The sequence below is a fragment of the Mycotypha africana genome (assembly GCF_025528875.1).
Source record: "Mycotypha africana strain NRRL 2978 chromosome Unknown BDF20scaffold_3, whole genome shotgun sequence".
Classification (NCBI taxonomy): Eukaryota; Fungi; Mucoromycota; class Mucoromycetes; order Mucorales; family Mycotyphaceae; genus Mycotypha; species Mycotypha africana.
The window spans coordinates 330912-353528 of record NW_026515727.1 but is presented as its reverse complement, the minus strand read 5'-3'; the positions used below and the strand labels follow the sequence as shown (position 1 = coordinate 353528).

The window sequence follows — 22617 nt, the reverse complement described above, 5'->3', positions numbered from 1 at the left end:
ATAGCGTCAACAACGTTGACAATGAATTTCTAACTTTCAATAGTTGTTTAAACTACTGTTACTATTTACGACATGTAGGCTGTACTTATTAAAGTTAGATAGAGCCACATTGTTCGATAATGCCATAAAATAAGAGAAAAAATTTACGCAGGTTTTATTTAACTCGAATACATTTTATGGGATAGTTGGAAATGCGATCACCAACTATGACAATGATAAATATAAAGTTAAACAAGTAAATTTTAGAAAAACGCTTTCAAACTTTATGATAATGAAGCGAATATATATTGATGTACGAATCCGAACAGGCATGCTAAGCTAGCTCAACACTTAATGGTGAGGAGACTTCTTATGAGGGGGCTGCTTGTGAGGAGGCTCCTTATGAGATGGAGGTTGCTTGTGAGGGGGTTGCTTGGGTGGAGGACGCTTATTGGGAGGTTGGTGGTCATTTCTTCTCTTCCACAAATCAGTGGTCTCAACGGCAGGAGCAGCAGGAGCAGCAGATACGACAGCACAAGCCGCAAGAATAGCAACTAGAGCGAAAAGAACGGCACGCATCTTGAATTAGAAAAAGTTGAATGTTTCTACAAAAATAAATAAGAGGGACATAGAAAAAAGAACCCTATTTATATGTGATGGATATTGCTATTGCTGCTGTTACCTTGAGGTTTTAGACAATCATGTTGGGATATGTCATGGGTTAAGAGCGATTGATACCGTTTATACCCAATTTTATATAGACAGTAAGTATGTACAGAAAAGCAAAAACATGCATTTTCTTTTCCATGAACGGTCTGAGAAACACCATTCCCTGGTATTACTGATTGTAACTGCTTTATAATTGAATTTGAAACACTCTTCTTTCGAAACCCCATCTATTTGATCTGCACAGAGAGACATAGTGATTGTCCAGACAAGATCCAATGAACACAGACATACTTTTGCTCCACATTTTCTTAGACCTGTTTCATGAAACACAAACATACTTTATGCTTCTCCCCCCCCGCCTTTCCTCATCTGCAAAAAAAAGAAGAAGGACCCATGGTAATGGCATCAGCTATAAAAAGTTTGATATAAAATGTCCATTTTTATTTATAAAGAGGAGTGTAGCATTTACAATTGTTATGAATAAGTGAGATATACATTATGAACAGAAAAGGAAAAAAGAATTATTTTGGTTGTGTGCTATAGATGAAGGGGGGTGGGCGAAACAAAGATGTCTTAAGCAGTGGTGGCAGTGGAAACGGTGGGTTCCATATCTGTCAAGTTACCACGTAATTGTTGCTCTAATTCCAAGCTCTCAAACAAACTCTTGAAATTGCCTGCACCAAAACCATTGTGATTATTACGTTGAATGATTTCCACAAATAAAGTGGGACGATCTTCCAGAGGCTTTGTGAAGATCTGTAAAAGATAACCGTTCTCATCATAATCCACAAGAATGTTTAGCTTTTGCAGCACGTCCAAATCTTCTGTAATGGGCCGCTTTGCAATTTTGTTATGGACTTCCAAGTTTTTGCGTAGGGTATCATAATAATTGCTGGGAATGGTGAGGAAGTCACAGCCACGTTGCTTCATATGGGTCACAGAAGTGATAATATCAGGTGTATTGATGGCAATATGCTGTACACCAGCACCACCATAAAAGTCAACAAATTCTTGAATTTGAGATTTCTTCTTGCCTACAGCAGGCTCGTTGATGGGAACCTTGATTTTTTCGGCAGGGTCAGCCATGACAACAGAACGAAGTGCGCTATATTCTGTAAAGACTTGCTTATCATCGACAGACCAAAAGCGATGGAAATCAAAAGCTTTTTCGTAGAAATCGGCAATAGGGTTCATTTGACCATCGGGTTGATTACCGACAACATGATCAATATAGCCAAGAGGAACATGTGGTCTATCCGTGTTTTTCATGATGGGTTTTAGTTTCAAATAAAATTTTTGTTAATCTCAAACCATAGAAGGTCAAGGGGCGAAACTTACAATAATGTTTCCAATGGATCTGAGTATCGTAAAGCTGTTAAAGTATCTTTGTAACCTGGTAGAAAGATGCCCTTATAGTTGCGACGTTCGATCAAGGTGTGGTGGACATCACCATAAGTACTTAATGTAGCCATGATAACTGTGCCATCGTCATCCGTTATCTCCTCGGGTTCTTTGATGGATGTTGCTCCTCTAGCAATTGCTTTCTGGTAGTCATAAAAAAATTGAATTGAGATCAGTTATCCCCTATCCACTGACAGGAGCCTCCTTTTTTAGAGCCGCCAACCCTTTAAATGAAAGGAACTTACATTATAGACAGCTCGACAATCCTTGACAGTAAATGCAATATCTTTTACACTATCACCGCGACGAGCGATCTCAAGTGCCATTTCCCTTTGGGCTTCAGGATGAATGGGACTTTCAAAAACAAAGACAGCGTCTCCTTGCTTAACTACATGGGATGAAACTTCTCGACTGCCAGTTTCTAATCCACGATAAGCGATATGTTGGAAGCCTAATCGAGTACAGTAATAGGAAGCAGCTTGTTTAGCATTGGTAACAGTGAACCGAAGATGATCAAAGCCAGAATAAGGATTATTGGAAGCCGTGTAGGCAGCGCTGTAGTCTACGTTGCCATTATCGGTTGCAGTAGTAACGGGCTGATTATTATTGACGGAAGGTGCCTGTCACAAAGTTGGTTAATAAATAACTAATAAGGAATATTAGAAAATGCTTTTTTGATAATTTTATTTTGTACCATTTTAAAATTAGAGATTGTGTTATTTTGTGTAGAGTCTGGTAATAGAACAGGAGAAAAAAGCTATAATATCCGAGATCAAGAGAACCTCTTTTATATATGAAATTCCTTAAACGCAGTGATCCGTATGGAGACAGTACGAGTTTCCCGTTATTTTCGCATTGACTTCCCCAATAGATTAAATTTTCTCACGATTGACAAAAAGCAATTTGACTTGTCTTAGCAGGCGCTTAAATGCTGAAGACCGAGCACGAATTGCTCAATGACATCGAAAGGGGCGCAGTTAGGCATAATGCTTTTTGCTCATTTTACAATTTTGAAAAAGCTTATTGTCTGCTTTTGACACAATGTAGTTACAATTATCTACACAACTTTGCACAAAACTTTAAAAATGGGGAATAAAATTGTTACATTGAAAAAGCAGGGAATGATATTCGTCCAAAGTAGGTATAAAACGTATCCACTCGCGATCTATGATACGACCATCGGCTATATTTTCTCTATTACCTCCGATGGTTCTTCCTCACTTAGCAGAGAACATCATGATGTAAAAGGTGAGTTAGGGTTACAGTGACACAACGCTTCTAACTCCTGAAAACCCTTTAACACAAGCATCATTGATAACCGGGGAATTTAAGCATCATTATCACAACCTTTTAACTCTTTTTCCTATTCCCAACTGAAATGCACGTGCCGACAATTCAATCTTATTGAGCCAACTTTACACACATACTGAATCAATTGCATAAACTTCCCATTGCTATTCCATATTGCTCAACTTTCTTTCAATGCCTTCAAAAACCCCCCAATATCAAATCAAATCAAACGAAAACCAAACATGTTACGCTTCGTTATCAAATCGTATATGTTGTATGCAAAAAAGAAATCACTTTTTTTTTAATTAAATATCGACGATATCATACAATTTAGATGTTGGAAGGATAGAGCATCTACCGGAAAAAAAAAACAAACAAAAATTGTTCAATCAGTAAAAAGTAGTCTAGATATACATTAAGCAACGTTTCATAAATCAATACTTACGACACGAACGGAAGCACCGAAAGTCTTTGGGGGCAAATTCTTACGGAAACGAGCCTTGACAACACCGCTAGTACCGTGAGAGCGAGCAATACGACCCCAGATGACACGGATCTTGGAACCGTTGACTTCACGTTGAGCACGGTAGACATAAGCAACACGCTTACCAAGGTAGAATTGAGCATCCTTGGAAGTTTGACAACCTTCAATTTGAATCAAAGAGACATTGGGGTTTTGATTGCGCTTGGCACGTTCGTAACCCAAAACGCGACCCTTACTGTAAAGACTACATTATTGATAGAGTAACAAGCAATGTATAAATGTCAGCTTATTGAACCAACATGTACAATTTTTCAATAAGAAAACGATGACAGCCCCAGCGGAAAAGCTCAATTGAGAATAGAGGTGAAAACTAGCTGTAACATGTGATTATTGTACGTAAAATCGTTCGCATTGAGTTGCTATCTTCTTTTTGCATTATCACCAAAGTCAATATACACACATCGACAAATTCTTTGCATCGCTGACATAAAACATGTGTTAGATGACATTAATTGATCGTTAAAGACGAATGCTGCTGGTACTGATAGAAAAATAGTACAAACTAGTAGCTCTTAGTGTTGCAGTAGAGTTGAAACAACTATTTGTAAATACATGACGTGATAAAAAAATGAAATGCATTCGAATCGTGAGTTGCTGTAATTCAAGCACTTGAATGTAATTCTCTCAATGTTCTACTTCTGGGCTGCCAACGTCAAATGAGCTTTCCGCAAGGGTTGTTCAACGCTGTAACAGATTCGAAAAGGATCAAATCTATATGGATGGATTGGATATTCTGATAGTTACCGGTTGGATGCCATGATTTCAACTAAGATATATGGAAAGAGGAAGGGGCCTTATTTCACCCGCTTTTGGTTTTACTTAGCTGATGGTTTGGCCCCATTGAGAGGATGAATTTTTTTCCTTTCTCTCACCCCCACCCACACCCGAAAAAGGAAAGCTACTGGTCTGAGCTATGCATCCTATTCACATCTTGTCCAATCAATGGCCAACAATTTATCAGGAACAAAAACATTCACTGACAAGGTTTGATTGCCATTGTCAGTGTCTCTTTGGCCCACTCATATTTTCTGCTTTCTAATAAAGATAAAATCACTTGCTATATAACACAAGACACAATAACTGAGAATTATTGTGGTATCTATTTTTTTTTTGGTCTTCCGTCATGATAGGTTGACATTTTGCTTGTTGTTTTAGAGCTACCATAGCAAAGCTCGCTTTGCATACGGAATATATAAAAACTTTCGTATCTTTTTAAATTTTTATGATTTTCAACTATATTATTGACAGAGGTAGAACTGAGAAAAAAAAAGACACAATAGATAAGTCTGGAAGGGATAAGGGACGGGGGCTGGAAAGAGCAAATCGTAGAGTGAGGTGTTTAGGACAATACAATAGCCATAGAGTCAAAATTTACAATTCGTAACAGTAATCTAATGTATATATAATACTTATGTACAGATGTTGGATGAGATGTAATTTATAACCTTACTGTTCTAATAGGATCTAATCTATACTTGAGCTCTTTTAGTCTTGCACTGGTAGGATGCCACTGCTCGAAAAGTTGTAAGAGTTGCTTCAAGTCATCTACAAGGGAAGCGTTGGCTAATACTTGAGGATCTGTCATGATACCATGGAGTATCCAAGGCAAATAAAAAGGGTTTTGCTGTTGCTTGGCCACGAAAGGGGTCATATTGACTTCTGCTTCTTCTGCTTCTTCTGCTTCTTCTTTTTCTACGCTGAGCTGTGCTTGTTGTACATGCTCACCTACGATGGCTGTTTTACGAATAAACTGTCCGAATGGAGCTGTTTCAAATGTATACTTTACAGCTGTCATATACACTTCGAGTTCTTCATAAATGGTTGAATGCCCACCCTCCAAAGCATATAAGCTTCCTGCCAATACCTCACTCAAGTGTACCACTAAATTGTGATCCGACAGTCCCCAATTACGTAGTTTGACAGCAAACACCACAAGATGGATCAGGAAATCGTTCTTCTCCGTCAGCAGGTGACCGTCGATATAGATAGATCGCAGTAAATTTGGATGATCTATGGACGTCATAATAGCGGAATAAAGTGGGACGACTTGATCTTGCATGGAACCTGTGAGGACGACTTTGACACCACGATGCAGGATGTAAGCAAGCGAGGTGCGGAATTGAACCGAGATGGGGCTGGAAGAATCCATAAACTCAAATAATTCACGTGCTGCATCTGCTTCAAAATACTAGGATGTATAGAATCATAGAGTCAATAGGTTATGAGTGAGAAAGAAAACAACACCATGTTTGTCCATCTAGAGGGGGCTATACCTTAACAATTAAGCTTCCTTTCAAAGCAGGAAATGGCCCTTGTGAAATCCCAGCCATTGCCAAAAGACAAACGGACTGTCGAATCAAATGGATATGACCTCTTTCAAGCAGATGACGCAGTAACATCATCGATACAGGTGTTCCTTGAGAATGGGTAGCCCATAATATAACGTCCGCTGACGATACTGCCTCTAACCATGCAGAATTGTTGAGTAATTTCTCATACAGCTGATGAACTCGGTCTTCGACTTTGCCTTCTCCTTCCAGTGGAACGAGAGTGACGACATCTCCCAGAGGGAGATCGACACCGTGTTCCTCTTGAAAATACTGTTTAATGCCAGTAGCCATTTGTTCGCAAAATTTGATGGATGTGCCGGTAGGTTCACCAATCATACTACGTACGAGCTATACAAAAAGTAAGGAGGCGGGGGGCAGAATGGCAGTGAATAACCTTGTTGTGAAAAGAAAAAAAAAAAGAAAACTCTCAGACTTTTCTTACCTTCATAGGAAACCAACCATGCACTCCTACAATGACAATGCGTTTATTATTCATCATTTTTTTAGCGGCAGCAGCAACAGCAGGATCCTTGTGTCCGTGCGATGGTGGAACCATGTTTTTTTGCGTATGTTCCGTGTTACTGAATGTTTCGTCGGGTTTTCCTAAACTACTACTTTCCGTTCTATCATCCATCGTCGTAGTAGTAGTAGTAGCACTCGTTCCAAAAGTCGATTTCATGTCATCAATAAAATGAGAGAATTTGGCTCGCATGCGTTTAGCTATCCAATGCTTTGTGGTATAAAATTCGTCTTCTTCCTCTTTTTGATATGTCATGGCTTCCTTTTTAGGAGGCGGTGGGGGTATAAGTAAAGCATTGATATAATCCATCGCCTTTGTTATAAAATTGACAGGATGGGTATTCGTAGGAGCGGTCATAGTGGATGCTTGATGGATAGGCGATGCAGGTGGATCAGGTCTCTTTACAAATAAAGTAGAGAGAGGTGGCAAAACTTCATTTTTACGCTTCTTGTTCAAGGTGGCAGGAGGAACGCTCGCTGTCGTGTTGACAGAAGTCACTGTAGAGGCAAGTGATGGTATAGGGGCATGGTGAGCGACTGAATTTTTCTTTGCCTGAAGAATAGAAATAGACGTCGTTGTGGATGGGTTACGTGAATAAAGTGGATGGTTCTGAGGGGACTGAGATTGGATGGGGGAAAACGACATGGGCGACATGGTGACTCCATGTCCATGTGGACGCTGCTCAGATGTGGTTGTCGTACTTGCCGTTGTATTGATCGATAATGAGGAGGATGCAATCGTGTTTGCCCTAGTATGCGGTTTGTCGAGTGGTGTAGTGCAAGGCTGATAATGATGATGAATGGATGCCGGAGGAGTAATCGTAGTGGTGGCAGTTGTAGTACTTGGTAATGACGAGATACTCTTAGCTCTGCGCAACAAGTCCTTTTGCTGTTGTTCTCTTTTCTGATCGAGTGATGATAAAGCATCCTTACTATCACCGATCCATTGTCCGTTTGCGTCCAACTGAGATGGTTGATACTGTTTTGGAGACATAGTAACGTTGCTAGAGGATGCAATGAGTGAGTCACTACGAGAAAAGTCTACACTCTGAGCGGCCTTTGTAGCAAGATGTGTGCTGCTATTTGTGAGAGATTCGGTATTCTCCATCATGGCCGTAGTAGAGGATTGCATCGGTTCATCTGCAGGAGGAAAAGTCGTGGTATCTACAGCTATTTTTGGTTGCTGTTGTTCTGTCTTGACAGTAGCTGGGTTTTTCGCTGAAAAAAAGTACGATAGCCACCAGGAAGAATGATGAGTGCTGTTCTTACTACTTGCTGCCAAATTTGCGTTGTGGGTCTCGTGCGAATTAGGATGACGTTTTTCGGTTTTGCTAGAGTTATTAGGAGCACTAGGCATTCCTTCTGTACAGTGAATATCACGTTGTTGTTGTTGTTGTTGTTGTGATGTGAGAGAAGACGCTCCTGGAGCTAACGAGAAAGCGCAAAAGAAAGGAAAAATAACCGTTAAATGTTTAATTTTGTTTAATTTTCCTTATCGCTTCTTTTTTTTTTTTCTTGCTTTTTGTTTATAATTTTACTGTTACCATAATTAGCTTCTTTTGTGGTCGTTGTAAATCGATCGCACGTGGATTTAGGAGAATAATTTCCGTTGTCATGATCACTCACAGTCGTTGATGAAGCACTGCTCATACTGCTATGGCCAGGTGTTGTTGTTGTGGTGGTGGTGGTGGTGGCTGTTAGTGTGCTATGATTCTTGTTATTGTGAGTAAGCATATCCTCTTCCGTATATTCTTCTTCTTCTTTCACGATGGCTGCTGTTCTACGTTGATGAAGATGGTGTTTGGGCGGCGATGAAGGAGGCGTAAAGTGTATCCGATTGATTAATAAACTCTCCAATGCTGCTGTAGTAGGACGCACGATGGGGAGCTTTTTATCATTTGGCATATCATTTACTTCCAACTTTTCTTGCTGTTGTTGCTGCTGTTGCTGATGTAATAATTCATGCTGCTGTTGTGCTTGTTGTTGTGCTTGTGGTACATGCGGATCAAAAATAACATTTCCATTGGCGGAAACGCTTGTTGAATAAACATTGGCGGCAGCAGCTTTTGGGGAATGCGCAATTCGTTGTAAAATAGAATTGGATGAATGACTCGCAATGGATGGCGGACGCTGTTGTTCTAGATTCTTTTGATAATACGAATGTTCTTTGCGAGCAAGATTATTGGCTGTCGTCGTCATTGATTCCTTAATGTGATTTTTCTTTACAGCCAGTTTATGGCTGCTATGACTACGACTACTGATATTACTATGACTAGGGGTCATAGTCGTCGTATGGTTAACGTCATATTTCTTTTGCTTTTGTTGGTCTAATTTGATGCCGTGATCACTCGGCGTATCTGATAAAATGGATTGCATTGATGTTTTCTTTGCTAATTCAATGGATAGGCAGATAGAAGCTGAACGTATAGGTCTCTCCTTTTTGCGAAGAGCAGGAGCCTGCTGTGTATCTGTACCCTGGCCCACGCCAACAGCTGTTGGTGCTGACGACGGAGAGTTACTTTGACTATGACTGATCGTATCGTGGCTCTGGTCATTACTGTCGTCAGCCGCATCAAAAATGGGCGCTGTATTTGTACCAACGTCATCAATGATGACATTCACTGAAGTTGCCTTTACGGTAGGAAGTACTTTTGTTGCTACAACGTTCGGCAACATGGTGAATGATTTCTCTTCACTGTGATGGATGTTGTCTTTGTCTTGTACTTTTTTGACAGGATCCGAGATTTGTGGCGGTGATGGCGGTAAAGTATGAGAATAAAATGTTTGCAAATTGTAACCAATTCGATTATGAATGAGCATACAATGAAATATGTTACAGATTCTTTTATTGTTTTAGATAGGGTTGCAGAATGCACTTCTAACTTTTCTGTTGCATCCAATCGAGAGGGTTTCTTTTGGGTTTTTTTTTTTTTTTTTACTGCGTAATGAATATAGTTGAAATTGTAGCAATAAAGGAAGAGAGAAAAAGGAGTGCAATGAAAGAAAAGATGGCAAAAATCAAATAATTTATAATAAAGCACAGATATTTGTGCCAGCAAATCTCTGACTTTTTGTATGTCTAATCTAAATTTTTTCTGCTTTTTTAAGGGGCAACCTGTGATTCAAACATGTGGTTTTTCTTTTTTCTTGACGCTTTTTTTTTTTTTTTTTTTTGCTGTGGGCGTTTGACCCTTTTGTCACTTTCATCTTGATGTTATAAATATATACCACTGTAATATCAGATGAGTTATTAGATTTTTGTATGAACAATAGCAAAAAACCAAGAAGTTTAGATTAGGGTCGGATCATCAAACAGTCCATAATGCCTTTTTATTTTTTTCAGGAACAAAAAGAACGGATCTAAAAACTGTAAATTCAAATTCCTGACAAACATAATTTTGAAACTATTCTGCCGCTGCAACAAAAGATTGCCTTTAGTGTAAAGAGAATGTAAGAGAATATTGTTGCAACCAAGAGAGCCATTTCTACATGCCTTGTGTCAATTACGTATTGAAAATGGATGACCTTCTTATCAGCAACCCAAAAAAAAAAAAAAAAGATCTCCAATACTGTATCACAAGCGACATTACTCTTTTAAAAGTAGTCGATTGCATTTCTTACTAAAAGCAAGGTCTTCTGTTTTCTTTATGGCGTTCATTCATAGACATGCCACTTACTTCAAACTCACTCTTTACTTGTATTTCAGTAAATTGCACAATAGTTAATGCGTTGAAAAAATGCATTTGTCATTGATGCATATACTCTGAAAAAAAGAAATATGACAAGTTGGCGCAATTGCATCAAATAGATTCAAAACACGTTAAAGTGTTCGTCAATAGCCATTGAGATGCAGCCTGTCACAGGTATGAACGCTAGAGAGGTAGGCCCTCTTTTACATCAGACAGAGAGCCTCTCCACATTGGATGAATTGAAACATCAAGTACAGTAGCTCCAGAAGAGATGCAACGATTTGACAGATAAATGCGAGTTCATTGCAATTTGAGCAAGAATACGAGTTGGAGTAGCATGAAATGCAATAGAACATTAGAGTTGCGTTCTGATGAAGGATGGGTAATCATTCTAATCCGCAGCATATTGTCTCTACTTGGAAGCATTACTCACACTTCGCGGCTGCATGACAATCGAGAAATTGAAATTGATCGTCTTTAAAGCGTGAAGGCTAAATTTATCGCTGACTACTCGACATCCATTGATGACAGCGCTATTTTCCTGGACGTTTACTTTATTATGCAAAAAGACTTTTTATACAAAATAGGCTCGTGAATCAAAGCCAATCCTTTGCCGCGAACTGAAAAGCCTCCTCTGCAATGGCTATCGCGTTGTTAATTGTTGTGAAATCATTTTACTGCTGAGTGAAGAAAATCAAACTTTGAAGAAGAAAAACACCCAAGCTATTGTTCTTTACTAGCCACGAAGCATATCATTGTCACCTTGGTTGAAAACACGGGTTGCTCTAAAGACTACGGCAGGAGAAAAGCACCGTGTCAAACGAACAGAAAAAAACACCAGCAAAGAAAAAGAAAATAAAATTCCAGATGACAAAATTCCCATTTCTGCAACATGGACAAATTAAGGCAGATACGGCGAGCAATGATTGGATGTTTCAATACACAAGGGTTCATGCCGATTGAATGACAAAAATAACGAAAAGCGCAAAATACGGACCTGTACTAAGCACTTTCCCATTCGTCCAATTCTTTTATTTGCCATAAATACGTAGGTTTTTAAACTTTGATTCACTTGATTTGCTCTTCTTCGTCACTTCTTTATTCTTCCTTTTTCCCTTTACATTTTTCTTTCCTTCAAATACACGCTTTTTGACAAGAAAAGAAAACAAGAAAAAAACAACCAAAAACCACAGTATGTCTCAAATGTCACAATCACCGCAAGAGAAGGATATGTCAGATGTAAGCTTCCATGCGATATAAATATTCATTGAAAGAGAGACATAGAAGACTTATGTAGATTTTTATTTCGTAACAGATGGTTCAGAGAATGAAAACACGGCTGGCGCTCGCTAATTTCAAACTAGAACACGGTATAGGGGATGTCGATTTAAGGACGTTGGAATCGAGCCTTTATGAACATAAGTTTGGCACAAAAGAGGGCAGCGACAGCAGCAGCAGGAGTAACACGAAAATGAACAGTAATAATGACAGAGCCTCATCAACAATATCACCACGACTATCTTCTACGTACCCTGATAAGAAGAAGCATAAACTGCTGTCTCATCATCGGTTTTATCCCACATCGCCCCCTTTACAACATAATGACATGGATCGTCTGATAAAGAAAAACGCGTCTAGATCTTCTCCTGCAACAGCCGCAGTTCCATTATCAGAAACAAGATCGCAGTATTACTACAGACGAGACTATTATCCTTACTCTCAACAGCAACTTCACCCTTTCATCAACAGTAGTAGACATTATTATAGCAACGTTCACAGCAATAACAACAACAGTAGCACTAATAAGGCCAATAGTAGCACACGAAAATTATCAGCAACCCTGTCATCAGATGATGAAGATGCAGCCCATCTATTAGTTTTAATGCATCAAAGTCCAACCATGAGCTCTTGAACTTGAAAGGAAAGAAGTTTTTTCTATTTTTCTTTTTCCCCGGGAGCAGCTAGTAGATCTATGTCAGCAACCTCACGATACCCTTTATGTATTTGTAATATCACCATTTCTGGCACCACACAAATCGGAACATCATCTGCCCTTTTGTCGGATTGCCCAATCGCAAATTTAACTGAAGCATATCAACCAAACACGCTTTGTACACTCACAGTATACGCCCACCCGTTTGTTGAGTAGATAGGCACGCAGCTTCTTCAAGTTTTTACCCAAGTTTTGCCCGGTGGACCCACTGTCTTGATATACGCTATTGACAAACAACTTCACATCGAGTTACTTGTGTAAATAGAAACGTCACTGTTATGTTTAGTTAAACTACAAGACATTACAATTTGAGCCCACTTGCATAATTGGAAACGTTCGATGAATCATCAAACAAAAAAGAATGACTATTTGCATGTCACATGAGGCTCTTGACCTATTTCGGCAACAAAAAGACGAAGAGTACAAAATTGATCATTCATACAATAAATCCGAACTGTCTTTGTTGTGCAAATGTTTCGTGTCTACAGAGTTGTTATTTCATTCCTTTCATAATAGAAAATGTTATTTCAAAAAATAAATAAGCTGTCAACGATACATACACACTGTACGATCATCAATAACTGGAACCAAAGTAAGAAACATTTGATGACCAGGCGATCTGTCCAACAAGGGCTGATACAAGCAGTCTGTGCCTAAATAACTTCATTGCTTTTTGTGCTGCCTGATGAATGCATATTTCGATCGTGTTTTTGAAGGAATCGCTATTACTGTAGCATAATTCGTACATATTTGATTCGCCTTTATCGATTTTAGTAAAGTCTGTCACTCCCCGCGTTGTGGGTCTTGGAGATCATGGCTGCTTGAACCAAAATACCGCCAATGACTTATAACCATAGAAAAATTCCTCGGTAAGAACTGTCACTATGCCCAGGTAAGCTACTCCATTCGTAGCAGGCAACAGTTAGTGCGTCCATGTCTTTCTGAATGCATTTACAGAGAGAAATGTTTGGACTGTGAATGCAACATGGATTTTCTTTGTCCTTCAATAAGCAAACCATATGTCCCCAACAAAAACTCACCTACACTATGGTAGTCGGCTGACGTCAAGCTTTAAAACAATCTCGTCAAACAAATAGTCCTGTTAGCAAAATGCACTTGGGTTTTTTAATCCGTTCGTCCATATTTGAAGCTCACACCAAACGGAAGTCTCCTTGTATTGAAAATTTGATAGGCACACACCATCTTACGGCTTTTATCCGGGAGTACGGCGCAAGCATGTTTTCCATTCTCTCGGAGAAAACATACGACTCAATTCAGACATGTTACCTCTTTTTTTCTTCTCTTTCTCTAATTATTTCGACTGCTGCAGTTTTTTTCACTCTCTTTTCCTCTTACTTCTTTGTATTCATCTGTTTTACTCTCCACTTATTGTCCAAAACTTATCCATCGATCCGCTAAAGCTGGTATTATCTATATATTAAATGACAACAACATGGTATACAGCTACTGTCCATGAACCTAATGTCATGGATTTCTCTGATCCAGCTTCTGTGCCAGCTACCGCGTTGTTTTCATTCCATCCGCTCGTGTTTTTGTACTTTATATTGTCATTCGTTATCATACCTTATCCTATCTATCGTTTTTTGGCAAAGAGATTAAAGTGGGAAACGAATTACAAATCTGTAGCTAGGCATTGGAGTGATATGATGTTGGGGTTTAGTTATGGATTGATTTTATTTGTATTTGGCAATTACAGTAAAGCATACAGGTACATAAGCGACAGAGGGTTTTTTGAGATTCAACTACAGACAGAATAATGCTGAAATTAGACTCTCTATAGCTGGATCACGGTGCTAGCTTTTTATCCTTCATTATTCGGTTATGCACTCATTGCCGAGCTGCCGTTTACAAAGACTTCTCTACCCAACATTAGAAATTGGCCTAAAGGCATGTGGGTCGTCTTCTTAGTAGCTTTAGCGTAACGTATACAAAAATGCAATTGTGATCGACACGCCACTCAGTAGTTCACTCATATGCCTCCTTTTATCTATAACTGTTGATAGTGTCATATTAGCATTCGCAGCAGTTCACATCTATTTTGCATCTCAACTTGCATTACCGTTTGTCATTTATTACGTGTGTGGTTTATTGATACCGGCTTTTTTCTTGGTTGTCTCCATTTGTCTTAAAGGAGAAGTGAATTCAAACTGGACGCGCTCCTTGTACCATCGCTTCAAAGTGTCAAGAATGAAAAGACACGGTAACTCTGCTCCTACTGTTTTGAGAAGAGGTGACGTAGTAAATGAACCAGATTTAAACGAAAATGTAGCAGCAGAAGCAGCATCTAATACGCATAATGACTCCTTAAAACAAGAAGAAGAAGGCATGGGTGGTGCAACAACAGTCGGAAACACAAATTCGTCTAAAGATCAACAACAACAACAACAACAGCAGCAGCAGCAGCAACAGTTACCTCCACCAAAAAATCCATATACCCAAAGAGTCAATCTGCATATCCATCATTGGCAAATCTTTTATGTTTTGGCTTTTTTTACTAGGTATGCATAAAGAACACGACGCAAGATAATCACCTAGAGGCATATGGTAATCTGACATTATCACCCGCTTGTCTGTTATGAATAGGTTCACACATCCGGTTTCTCAAGTTGCCGCCGGTATTGTCATTGCTTGTTACATGCAAGGCATTTGTGCTTGTAAGGCTAGACTATAGTTCAGGCTCTTTACTTTTTGAGAAATCGCTAAATCGTTCATATTTCTTTTCTTTTTTTTCTCATACTAGACGGCTACGATTCTTTGGTTAATGATGGATAGTCTAACGGCATTGTCTTCAAGTACAAGCCGTAACAACTGACCGTCACATACGATTCTTGAATAATAAGCTTAAACTAAGAATAACAATATACCTTGTTATTAATTATTTATTTACCTTATACCTCAGAGCTATATTTAATTAAAAATATAATTACAAGATACAAATCACTGATCAATGAGACGTTAATGAATTCGGAGGAATTCGCCTAAAGTAGCTTTAGAGTCAAAATGAAAGGAAGGTTGTAATAGTTCCAAAATGATGTCCCTCAGTCACATAATATAGCACTCTATATACTGAATAAGCGATATTGATGATATAAAATACAGAATTGACAAAATGTACACCAATGCTTTCCTTTAAGCTCCCAATATTTTGAGCTGCACATTTTAACCAAGATATGTATTTTTGGTAATTGATTATAAGGTTTGTCCTAACGAGGAACTTTTGTTAAACACGTACGTTGTATGGCCAACCTACAATAAAGCGAATTATACCTGTTCACTATTCCAATCTTTATGGAATGAATGCAAGGTCAGTTTACTCAAAAATCACTTTTCTCATTGTAAAAGCGCTTTACAAAGTATGTCAGTGGAAGAGAAAATTAAGCAACACTCTTACAACTGCTCGCTAATGTTAAAGTATGTGATGATTTGCTTTGGAAGGAAAAATAGGTTCCAGTTGTTTGTCTTACTGAAGCCAGATCCTAGGTGTTTCTCCTAACGATGATAGAAGATTATATTCGCCTCTATTCATCTTTTCAAATCTACATACTTGATATTACTATTGCAATAAGTGTAAAATAGCAGCGGTGCATAACAGTAAAAGCGTTGATAATTCAAGAAAGAGGATCGAACGTCGATCTTTTGACAATTTTGAGAGAAATAATTTAGAACACTCTTCGCACTCAGAACGGTTGTTTGGATAAAACAACGTAACCTTATGATAGTCACCCTTCTTTGAGGTCCATTGAATGGATGTTTTTAAGTATTTTTTTTTTTGCTTTTTTTTATTATTTTCTTCCTGAAGTCAAGTCATTAAAAGCTGTAATGATGCAATTCTTGATTTCTTTATAGCTTACAATAAGACAAGATTGTTCATCTCTTGACGTAAGCATAATTTTCTCCTCAACGCCTGCATCCAACTATTGTTGATGAAAAAAGAAGACAAGTGTTTAAAATATGAAATGAAATAGAAACCTTGCAGATAGTAGTAACATTACCTTGTTAAGACAGGTCAAAACGTGGACTATATCTACAACAGGTCTACCATTCTCGTCTACTTGATGAAATACGTAATCTCTAAATAATTTAATTAAGTATCGATCACCTGTTTCTGACCAGCTAGGATCCATATCAAACCTAACAGAGAAAAAAAATTTAGAGAGTAATGGTTCAGTTGACAGGGACAACAGCCGACACACATGTGCTTATTTGACACTTACTCTGGTCTTTCGTTAATAAAGCCCATCTTGGCCAATAATCGAACAAGTCTACCATTTTCTAATTCTCTACTTAGATGATATTCTAACTCATCATTATAACTAATACGAAGAGTTAGTAAAAGAGAAAAGAGGTACATCTAACAAAGTGAAAAGATTGAATAGTTTACAACTGGTTATTATCAATCTCGTGTAAAATTCGTGGCATTGTTAACACGACCACCTCATCTATTGTCTTTGTCGGTAAAGGTTTGCTCAGCAAATACAACACTACATTCTTCAAATCCGGCGAATAAGCCCTTGACATAAATTCCAAGGACTGCACTAAATTTTGTTCGGTGGAAATAGAATCATAGGACTGAGAAGCCAGTGCCACAATCAGTTTACCAAACGATAACAAATCTTCTTGTTGTTGAATGGCAATGTTTGCGTTTATATTCCCATGTGCTGTCAACTTTTCATATTCTAATACATCCAAAATACCCGCTCCCATCATGCGAATTCGATTTTTGCCCGTGATCAAGATTTTTTTTGGATCGATATTACGAGCGGCTAGTCCACGACCATGGATTGCCTTTATAGCCGATGCGATTTGCGTAATGAAACTCCAGATAGTATCCTCTGTAATGGCATGCTGTTTCGGTTGCTGTGACGGTGGTGAGCTAGTGCTGAAGTAAACGGAATGAAGCGTTATAGAACAAGGATGGTAGTCATAAATGAAAATAAGGGAAGGCCCTTCAAAGGCTCTAGTGGTGAAGGATTCACGTAAGGAAACTATATTACAGTGACGGATGCAGCGCCATCCTTCGACTATTTTCATCGCTTGCTCGTTGACGAGTCGAAATCCTTCAATGCGGACCATGGCATATTGTCGACCATCTAGGCTATTGATAGCTTTATATACAGAAGATGGATAGCCATAAAAGTACGATATTGGCTCTGTAGAGGTTGGACTGATAGTGGTGGTTAATGATGCGGATAGTGAGGGAGATAAGATATTGGTAGAAGATGGGTCAGTATTAGAATCTTCGTCTTTGGTTCTTTGCTCTGTTTCCTGTTTCTGCTGTTGTGATTGTTGTTTCGGTAGTTGTGATATAGGAGGAACAGATGAAGCTGCGATGTTTGTAGCAGCGGCGGATGCGGGTGCGGCATTGGGTTCTAAAGGATACAGTGAATGATATACATGTACTTCAGAAGGTAAACCTAACTCATGTGCCGAAGCCGTCAGAAATTGAGCTTCATTACGTTGCGTTAAATATTCTCGAAGTGAATCTGGAATGAAAAAAGAATGGATCGTTCTCTGATGAGGTTGTAGGCGGCTCAAATGTGTTGGAGGCGGTTGTGAATAAAGATGATGTTGCAACTATGGAAACGAATAAAGAAAATCAATAAGCCATTTCCTTCCTTCAACTGTTTCCCAATAAACTATTAAATCGTTTCCACAATCATACCGGTCGTCTAGGGAACACAGGCATTTGATCCATGTAATAATAAGGATTTACTCCTGATGCTGAAGAATGAGATAACATCATCATTTGTGGCGGTGGCGGTGGTTGCATTGATGCTGCAATTTGTTGATTCTACAGTAGATATCGTCATTCGGATTATATGAGAAAGAAATGTTACCATTCATTCCCACTAAGCCATCTCTCTTTTTTTTTTTCTAATTGAGCGCTTACATCATTTGTTATACCGAACTGACTGAACCCATTCGTAATGGCTGTCATATCAGCTCCTGTACCATTCTGTTTTGCTGTTGTTGTTTTTGTATTGCTCAAATTTGCACCTAGATAAAAAATGGATAGAAAGATGTGAGATCAGCAGTAATAGCCATCAATCATTGATACGTTAATTTTGATTTACTTAATGCAGTTGCAGTTGTTGATCTTGGTATAAATTCAGGTGCGTTCACTATACTTGCCAACGGTACTGAAGCTGTTGCTGACGATTTTAACTTTGACTTGATACTAAAAGCTCCTACATTAATGATTCGTCTCTATGTAGTGTAAACATAAAATACAACTCACTTTTCGGTTTGAGCTTGTGAGGATTTGCTCTTAACAGAATAATATATCGTTAATGAAGGCTAATAAGAGGCAAAGCAACGACAAGCATGGGATAACAAGATTGTCATTTTTCTTTTTTTTTCCCTTTGATTTTAACTTACCGAGTCATGATTGAACTCACATCCTTTTCCTTCAAACTTACAATATCCATGAATAATGACATTTCTGCAAAGTCTTTTATTATTAGTGCCAACAGCGTTGGTATTCCCTACATTTTCAAGAGTTTAAGAAAACCAGCAGATCCCCCACTTGACTAAAAGAAGGCATATATTTTTCAAACCTTTCGTTGTTGACACTTTTGTTTTAGACTTTGATTTTGCTGCTGTTGTTTTCTCGAAACCGTCCTCATCCCCGTCATTGACTGATGTGGAGGTTGATGGATTGACAATGGGAATGACAGAAGGTTTTTGTGAAGGAAGGACTATTTGTGCACCGAGCGATTTTTTCATATTCAAATCTTCTAATGTTTTAAAGTTAATTGGAATCTAGAATATTATAGTAGTTGCTGCACTATGAAATTCAGTAAACACATGAACAAAAAGAAAATAGACAAAAAAAAAGAATTTCTTTAACAATTCTAAAAGCTCAAGTAGTTGAACTGGAAAAAGGTTAAGACGATATTCAGTGTTAATGTTTTTGGTTTATGTTTTATTTTTCCTTTTCAAGTGACGTGCAGGCAAACGGACGCATTAACAATTATGTGCTCGGACTTTCCGATTTTATGAAAAAGGATGAACTCGTGCGGTATTTTTTTTTTTTTTTTTTTTTTTTTTTCGTTGTGTGTGCATTTCCTTTTTTTTTTTTTTTCTTGCCTTTATTCGACCATCTCTTATTACTTGCTTTACTTTTTCCTTTACGAAAATATACCAAACTCGCTCATTTTTTGCCTTTATTACTTATTTATTACTTTCAATTTATACCTATTATCAATAGCCAATAGAACCTATACCCTCCACTTCACTTTTTATAACCAAGAAAAAAAAAACCAATAAAATAACTCTCAGGAACGTTTTTTGAACAAAAGAAAAACCATGGGCAATACTATAGCAACACCTTCTTCAAGCAAAAGTAATAATGGATTAAACAACGGCACTACAGGCTATTACAACCGTCATCTTCAACATCAACAATCGCTACCCTCTCGAAAAAAGTCATCTTCGTCCGCTGCCTCGAAGAGCAACAGCAGTAGCAAAAATAATAGCAGTAATAAGAAACATAAGATAGGCGGTAGCTTACGTAAAATGAAATCCTCGTCTACATTATCAAGTTTGAATAGAATGTATCGACAAAATAATCGTTCAGAAACGAGCTTTTCTTCCAAACTATCTTCGAGATCTTCTAAACATCAACTGAATTCTTCGTCATCACCACCACTTACAGATGAGCCGTTGTCTCAACAGCAAGATCAGCAGCTGTTTTTTGGAGATAAAATTTTGGATATCAGTAAACCAACGAAATTCGAACATGGGATTCATGTGGAATATGATAAAGATAGTGGGAAATATATGGGTTTGCCAGATGTTTGGCAATCAAATCTACCAAGTGATGACGTCCTTGATACGCACTATATTACTCCTCATCTTGTACCTTCACCTGTCAAACCAGAACGTAAGTGTTCTATTTCTTAATAAGGAGCGAAAGGAACGGTGCAACACACATTATCCGCTGCAGACTAGCGAAAAGAATCTGTTAAAAAAGGTCTCACTCTTCCACTCCCTAATTTTATCTCTACTATAGGTGATCCGAATTCTTTACAACAGCAACAGCAGCCATCATCACCACATCATTATCACTCTTCGTTGTCTCACTCTAATTACAGTATAAAGAAGTCGACCTCTGCCTACTCTAATAATACCACCACGACCACAACTGGTACACCTTCCACTACCACTCATACCACCACACCAACAAGCGTGAAATCAACGACCAATACAAATAATAACACTTCTACGCATCATAACACTTGTAATAACACCTCGACGGCACCTACGCTCATAGGTAAACCCTTCAATGTACAGCACAATGTTCACGTTCAAGTGGGTAAATATGGATTCAAAGGGTTGCCTTTACAATGGCAACAAATTTTAATTGCATCAGGCGTACCCGAAGAAGTAGTGAGGAATAATCCAACAACGATAGAAAAGTTGATGCAGCATGTGCGTATGCCCGATTCATTGCAATCGAAACAACTTCAACACCATTCGAATCATATCCCGTCGGCATCTTCCATTTTTACAATGGGTGATAAGGATAATTCAACAACAACAACGATAAATAGAGATGATGCTGAGTATGCTGATATTGATACTTACAAAGATGATAATGTTTCTTTACCTGTGGGTTATGCGCCTGTTTCTAGGGCAAGGTCTTCTAAACTATTGCATCTTTCAGAATTCAGAAAATCTCTTGCATCCATCAATACCAGTGACATTGTACCTCTTGCTTCGGCATCGCCTGCATCACCTGTACCGCCTGTTCCTTCTATACCTACGTCTCTCTCTTCTATCGCTGCAGATGACCTTAATAAACCAGCTACTGTGCCAACAAGAACAGCAGCAGTGAAGGACTATGGTATACAACCCAAGGTAGATACATCGGACAATCATGACGCAGAAGAATCATTTGAAGAGGATGCAAAGCAATTCGCTTTGACGTCTAACTTTTTAGATGACTTGATCGACTATTCAGCAGATCCAACCACGCTTTATACCGACTTCATTCTCATTGCTGAAGGCGAATCAGGGCCTATGTATGCAGCCAAGCAAATTACTACTCAACGTATTGTGGCTATCAAAAAGATACCTTTTACCGCAACAGAAAAACTTTCAAAAATACGTAATGAATTAACTACAATGAAAATGAGTCGACATCCAAATATTGTAGAATTTATTGCTTGTTATAAATATCACCCTACGGCTGGCAGCGAGAATAGTGAGGAAGGCGACGAAATTTGGGTAGTGATGGAATGTATGGACGTATCGTTAGCGGATATTATATCTATACCGCCTTATCCAACTGAAAGTACAAATACAAATACCCAACCACAAGAACAAGAAATAGTAGAAGAAGCTACCACAAGAATGACAGAACATCAAATTGCTCGTGTAGCTCGTGATACCCTTAGAGCATTATGTAAATTACATAAATTGAATCGTATTCATAGAGACATCAGAAGTGATAATATTCTTTTAAACATGAGAGGCGAGATCAAGTTAGGTAAGATTGTGTCATGGCTCATATCGATTAGGAATGCATAAAAAAATACGCTAACACTTTTTTTGATTCAACCAGCCGATTTTGGTCACTGTGCTCAATTATTAAAAAGCAATCCAGAACGTAATTCAATCGTAGGAACACCTTATTGGATGGCTCCTGAGGTCATCAAGGGTTTATCGTATAATGCCAAAGTGGATATTTGGAGTTTAGGTGTTGTGCTCATGGAGATGGCCGAAGGAGACCCACCTTACGTTGATCACCCGCCGTTACGAGCTCTCTTTTTAATCGTGTCGAATGGATTACCTGCTCTAAAACACCCGGAGCGTTGGTCAGATCATTTCAAAGACTTCCTAAGGCTTTGTACATTGGAAGATCAGAATGAGCGACCAGATGCCAGTACATTGTTAAAGCATCCATTTGTAGTAAGTAAAAATTCAGTTGGCACCACGGAGGAGATGATTGATTTAGTAGAGGATACAAGACGATTAGAATTGCTACAGCAAGAGGCTGAAGAAGCAGAAGAGCAGCAAAGTTGATCAATCAAAGTTGTTGTTGCTTTACCTTTTTTATTGAGCAAATAAACTTATTGTGAATGTGTTCTTTATTGGACAAGAATAGCTGCTTTGTTAAAAAGTTCTCTGTTCATATTCCTTTATATTATTTACATTAAATAGCTTAAATATTTCTTC

General features: G+C 38.4%; 8 protein-coding genes across 8 annotated transcripts; 3 read left to right on the top strand and 5 right to left on the bottom strand.

Moving 5' to 3' along the window:
• Positions 1 to 52: 52 nt before the first annotated feature.
• Positions 53 to 685, bottom strand: BDF20DRAFT_857694 (uncharacterized protein). Its single transcript, XM_053080366.1, has one exon. It carries the CDS (start codon positions 556 to 558, stop codon positions 331 to 333), a length of 228 nt encoding a protein of 75 aa, XP_052937846.1. The 5' UTR covers positions 559 to 685; the 3' UTR covers positions 53 to 330.
• Positions 686 to 1067: 382 nt separating this feature from the next.
• BDF20DRAFT_857689 (4-hydroxyphenylpyruvate dioxygenase) lies at positions 1068 to 2988 on the bottom strand. Its single transcript, XM_053080365.1, has 4 exons — positions 2744 to 2988; positions 2295 to 2669; positions 1987 to 2192; positions 1068 to 1900 (listed from the first exon to the last, which is right to left on the bottom strand). The coding sequence occupies exons 1-4, from the start codon at positions 2744 to 2746 to the stop codon at positions 1222 to 1224; spliced, it is 1263 nt and encodes a 420-aa protein (XP_052937845.1). The 5' UTR covers positions 2747 to 2988; the 3' UTR covers positions 1068 to 1221.
• Positions 2989 to 3580: 592 nt separating this feature from the next.
• On the bottom strand, positions 3581 to 5107 carry BDF20DRAFT_362826 (ribosomal protein L35A). Its single transcript, XM_053075282.1, has 3 exons — positions 4628 to 5107; positions 3785 to 4067; positions 3581 to 3693 (listed from the first exon to the last, which is right to left on the bottom strand). The coding sequence occupies exons 1-3, from the start codon at positions 4639 to 4641 to the stop codon at positions 3670 to 3672; spliced, it is 321 nt and encodes a 106-aa protein (XP_052937844.1). The 5' UTR covers positions 4642 to 5107; the 3' UTR covers positions 3581 to 3669.
• Positions 5108 to 5321: 214 nt separating this feature from the next.
• On the bottom strand, positions 5322 to 6769 carry BDF20DRAFT_816914 (uncharacterized protein; the record flags this gene model as incomplete). The annotated part of the gene is made up of 3 exons (XM_053077206.1): positions 5322 to 6071; positions 6157 to 6561; positions 6656 to 6769. The coding sequence occupies 3 exons, from the start codon at positions 6767 to 6769 to the stop codon at positions 5322 to 5324; spliced, it is 1269 nt and encodes a 422-aa protein (XP_052937843.1).
• Positions 6770 to 11615: 4846 nt separating this feature from the next.
• BDF20DRAFT_833583 (uncharacterized protein) lies at positions 11616 to 12333 on the top strand (the record flags this gene model as incomplete). Its single annotated transcript, XM_053078657.1, has 2 exons — positions 11616 to 11660; positions 11737 to 12333. The coding sequence occupies 2 exons, from the start codon at positions 11616 to 11618 to the stop codon at positions 12331 to 12333; spliced, it is 642 nt and encodes a 213-aa protein (XP_052937842.1).
• Positions 12334 to 13524: 1191 nt separating this feature from the next.
• BDF20DRAFT_985994 (uncharacterized protein) lies at positions 13525 to 15365 on the top strand (the record flags this gene model as incomplete). The annotated part of the gene is made up of 6 exons (XM_053085202.1): positions 13525 to 13696; positions 13879 to 14143; positions 14216 to 14353; positions 14439 to 14933; positions 15019 to 15089; positions 15176 to 15365. The coding sequence occupies 6 exons, from the start codon at positions 13525 to 13527 to the stop codon at positions 15205 to 15207; spliced, it is 1173 nt and encodes a 390-aa protein (XP_052937841.1). The 3' UTR covers positions 15208 to 15365.
• Positions 15366 to 16217: 852 nt separating this feature from the next.
• Positions 16218 to 19161, bottom strand: BDF20DRAFT_911206 (kinase-like domain-containing protein; the record flags this gene model as incomplete). Its single annotated transcript, XM_053083798.1, has 9 exons — positions 16218 to 16349; positions 16428 to 16566; positions 16650 to 16748; positions 16817 to 18009; positions 18098 to 18226; positions 18326 to 18432; positions 18510 to 18642; positions 18814 to 18920; positions 18993 to 19161. 9 exons carry the CDS (start codon positions 19159 to 19161, stop codon positions 16218 to 16220), a joined length of 2208 nt encoding a protein of 735 aa, XP_052937840.1.
• A 780-nt stretch (positions 19162 to 19941) lies between these two features.
• Positions 19942 to 22440, top strand: BDF20DRAFT_798281 (kinase-like domain-containing protein; the record flags this gene model as incomplete). Its single annotated transcript, XM_053076314.1, has 6 exons — positions 19942 to 20324; positions 20625 to 20953; positions 21029 to 21136; positions 21341 to 21733; positions 21782 to 21928; positions 22004 to 22440. Coding segments are annotated over 6 exons (1797 nt in total), but the record flags the coding sequence as incomplete, so codon positions are not given.
• Positions 22441 to 22617: the final 177 nt, after the last annotated feature.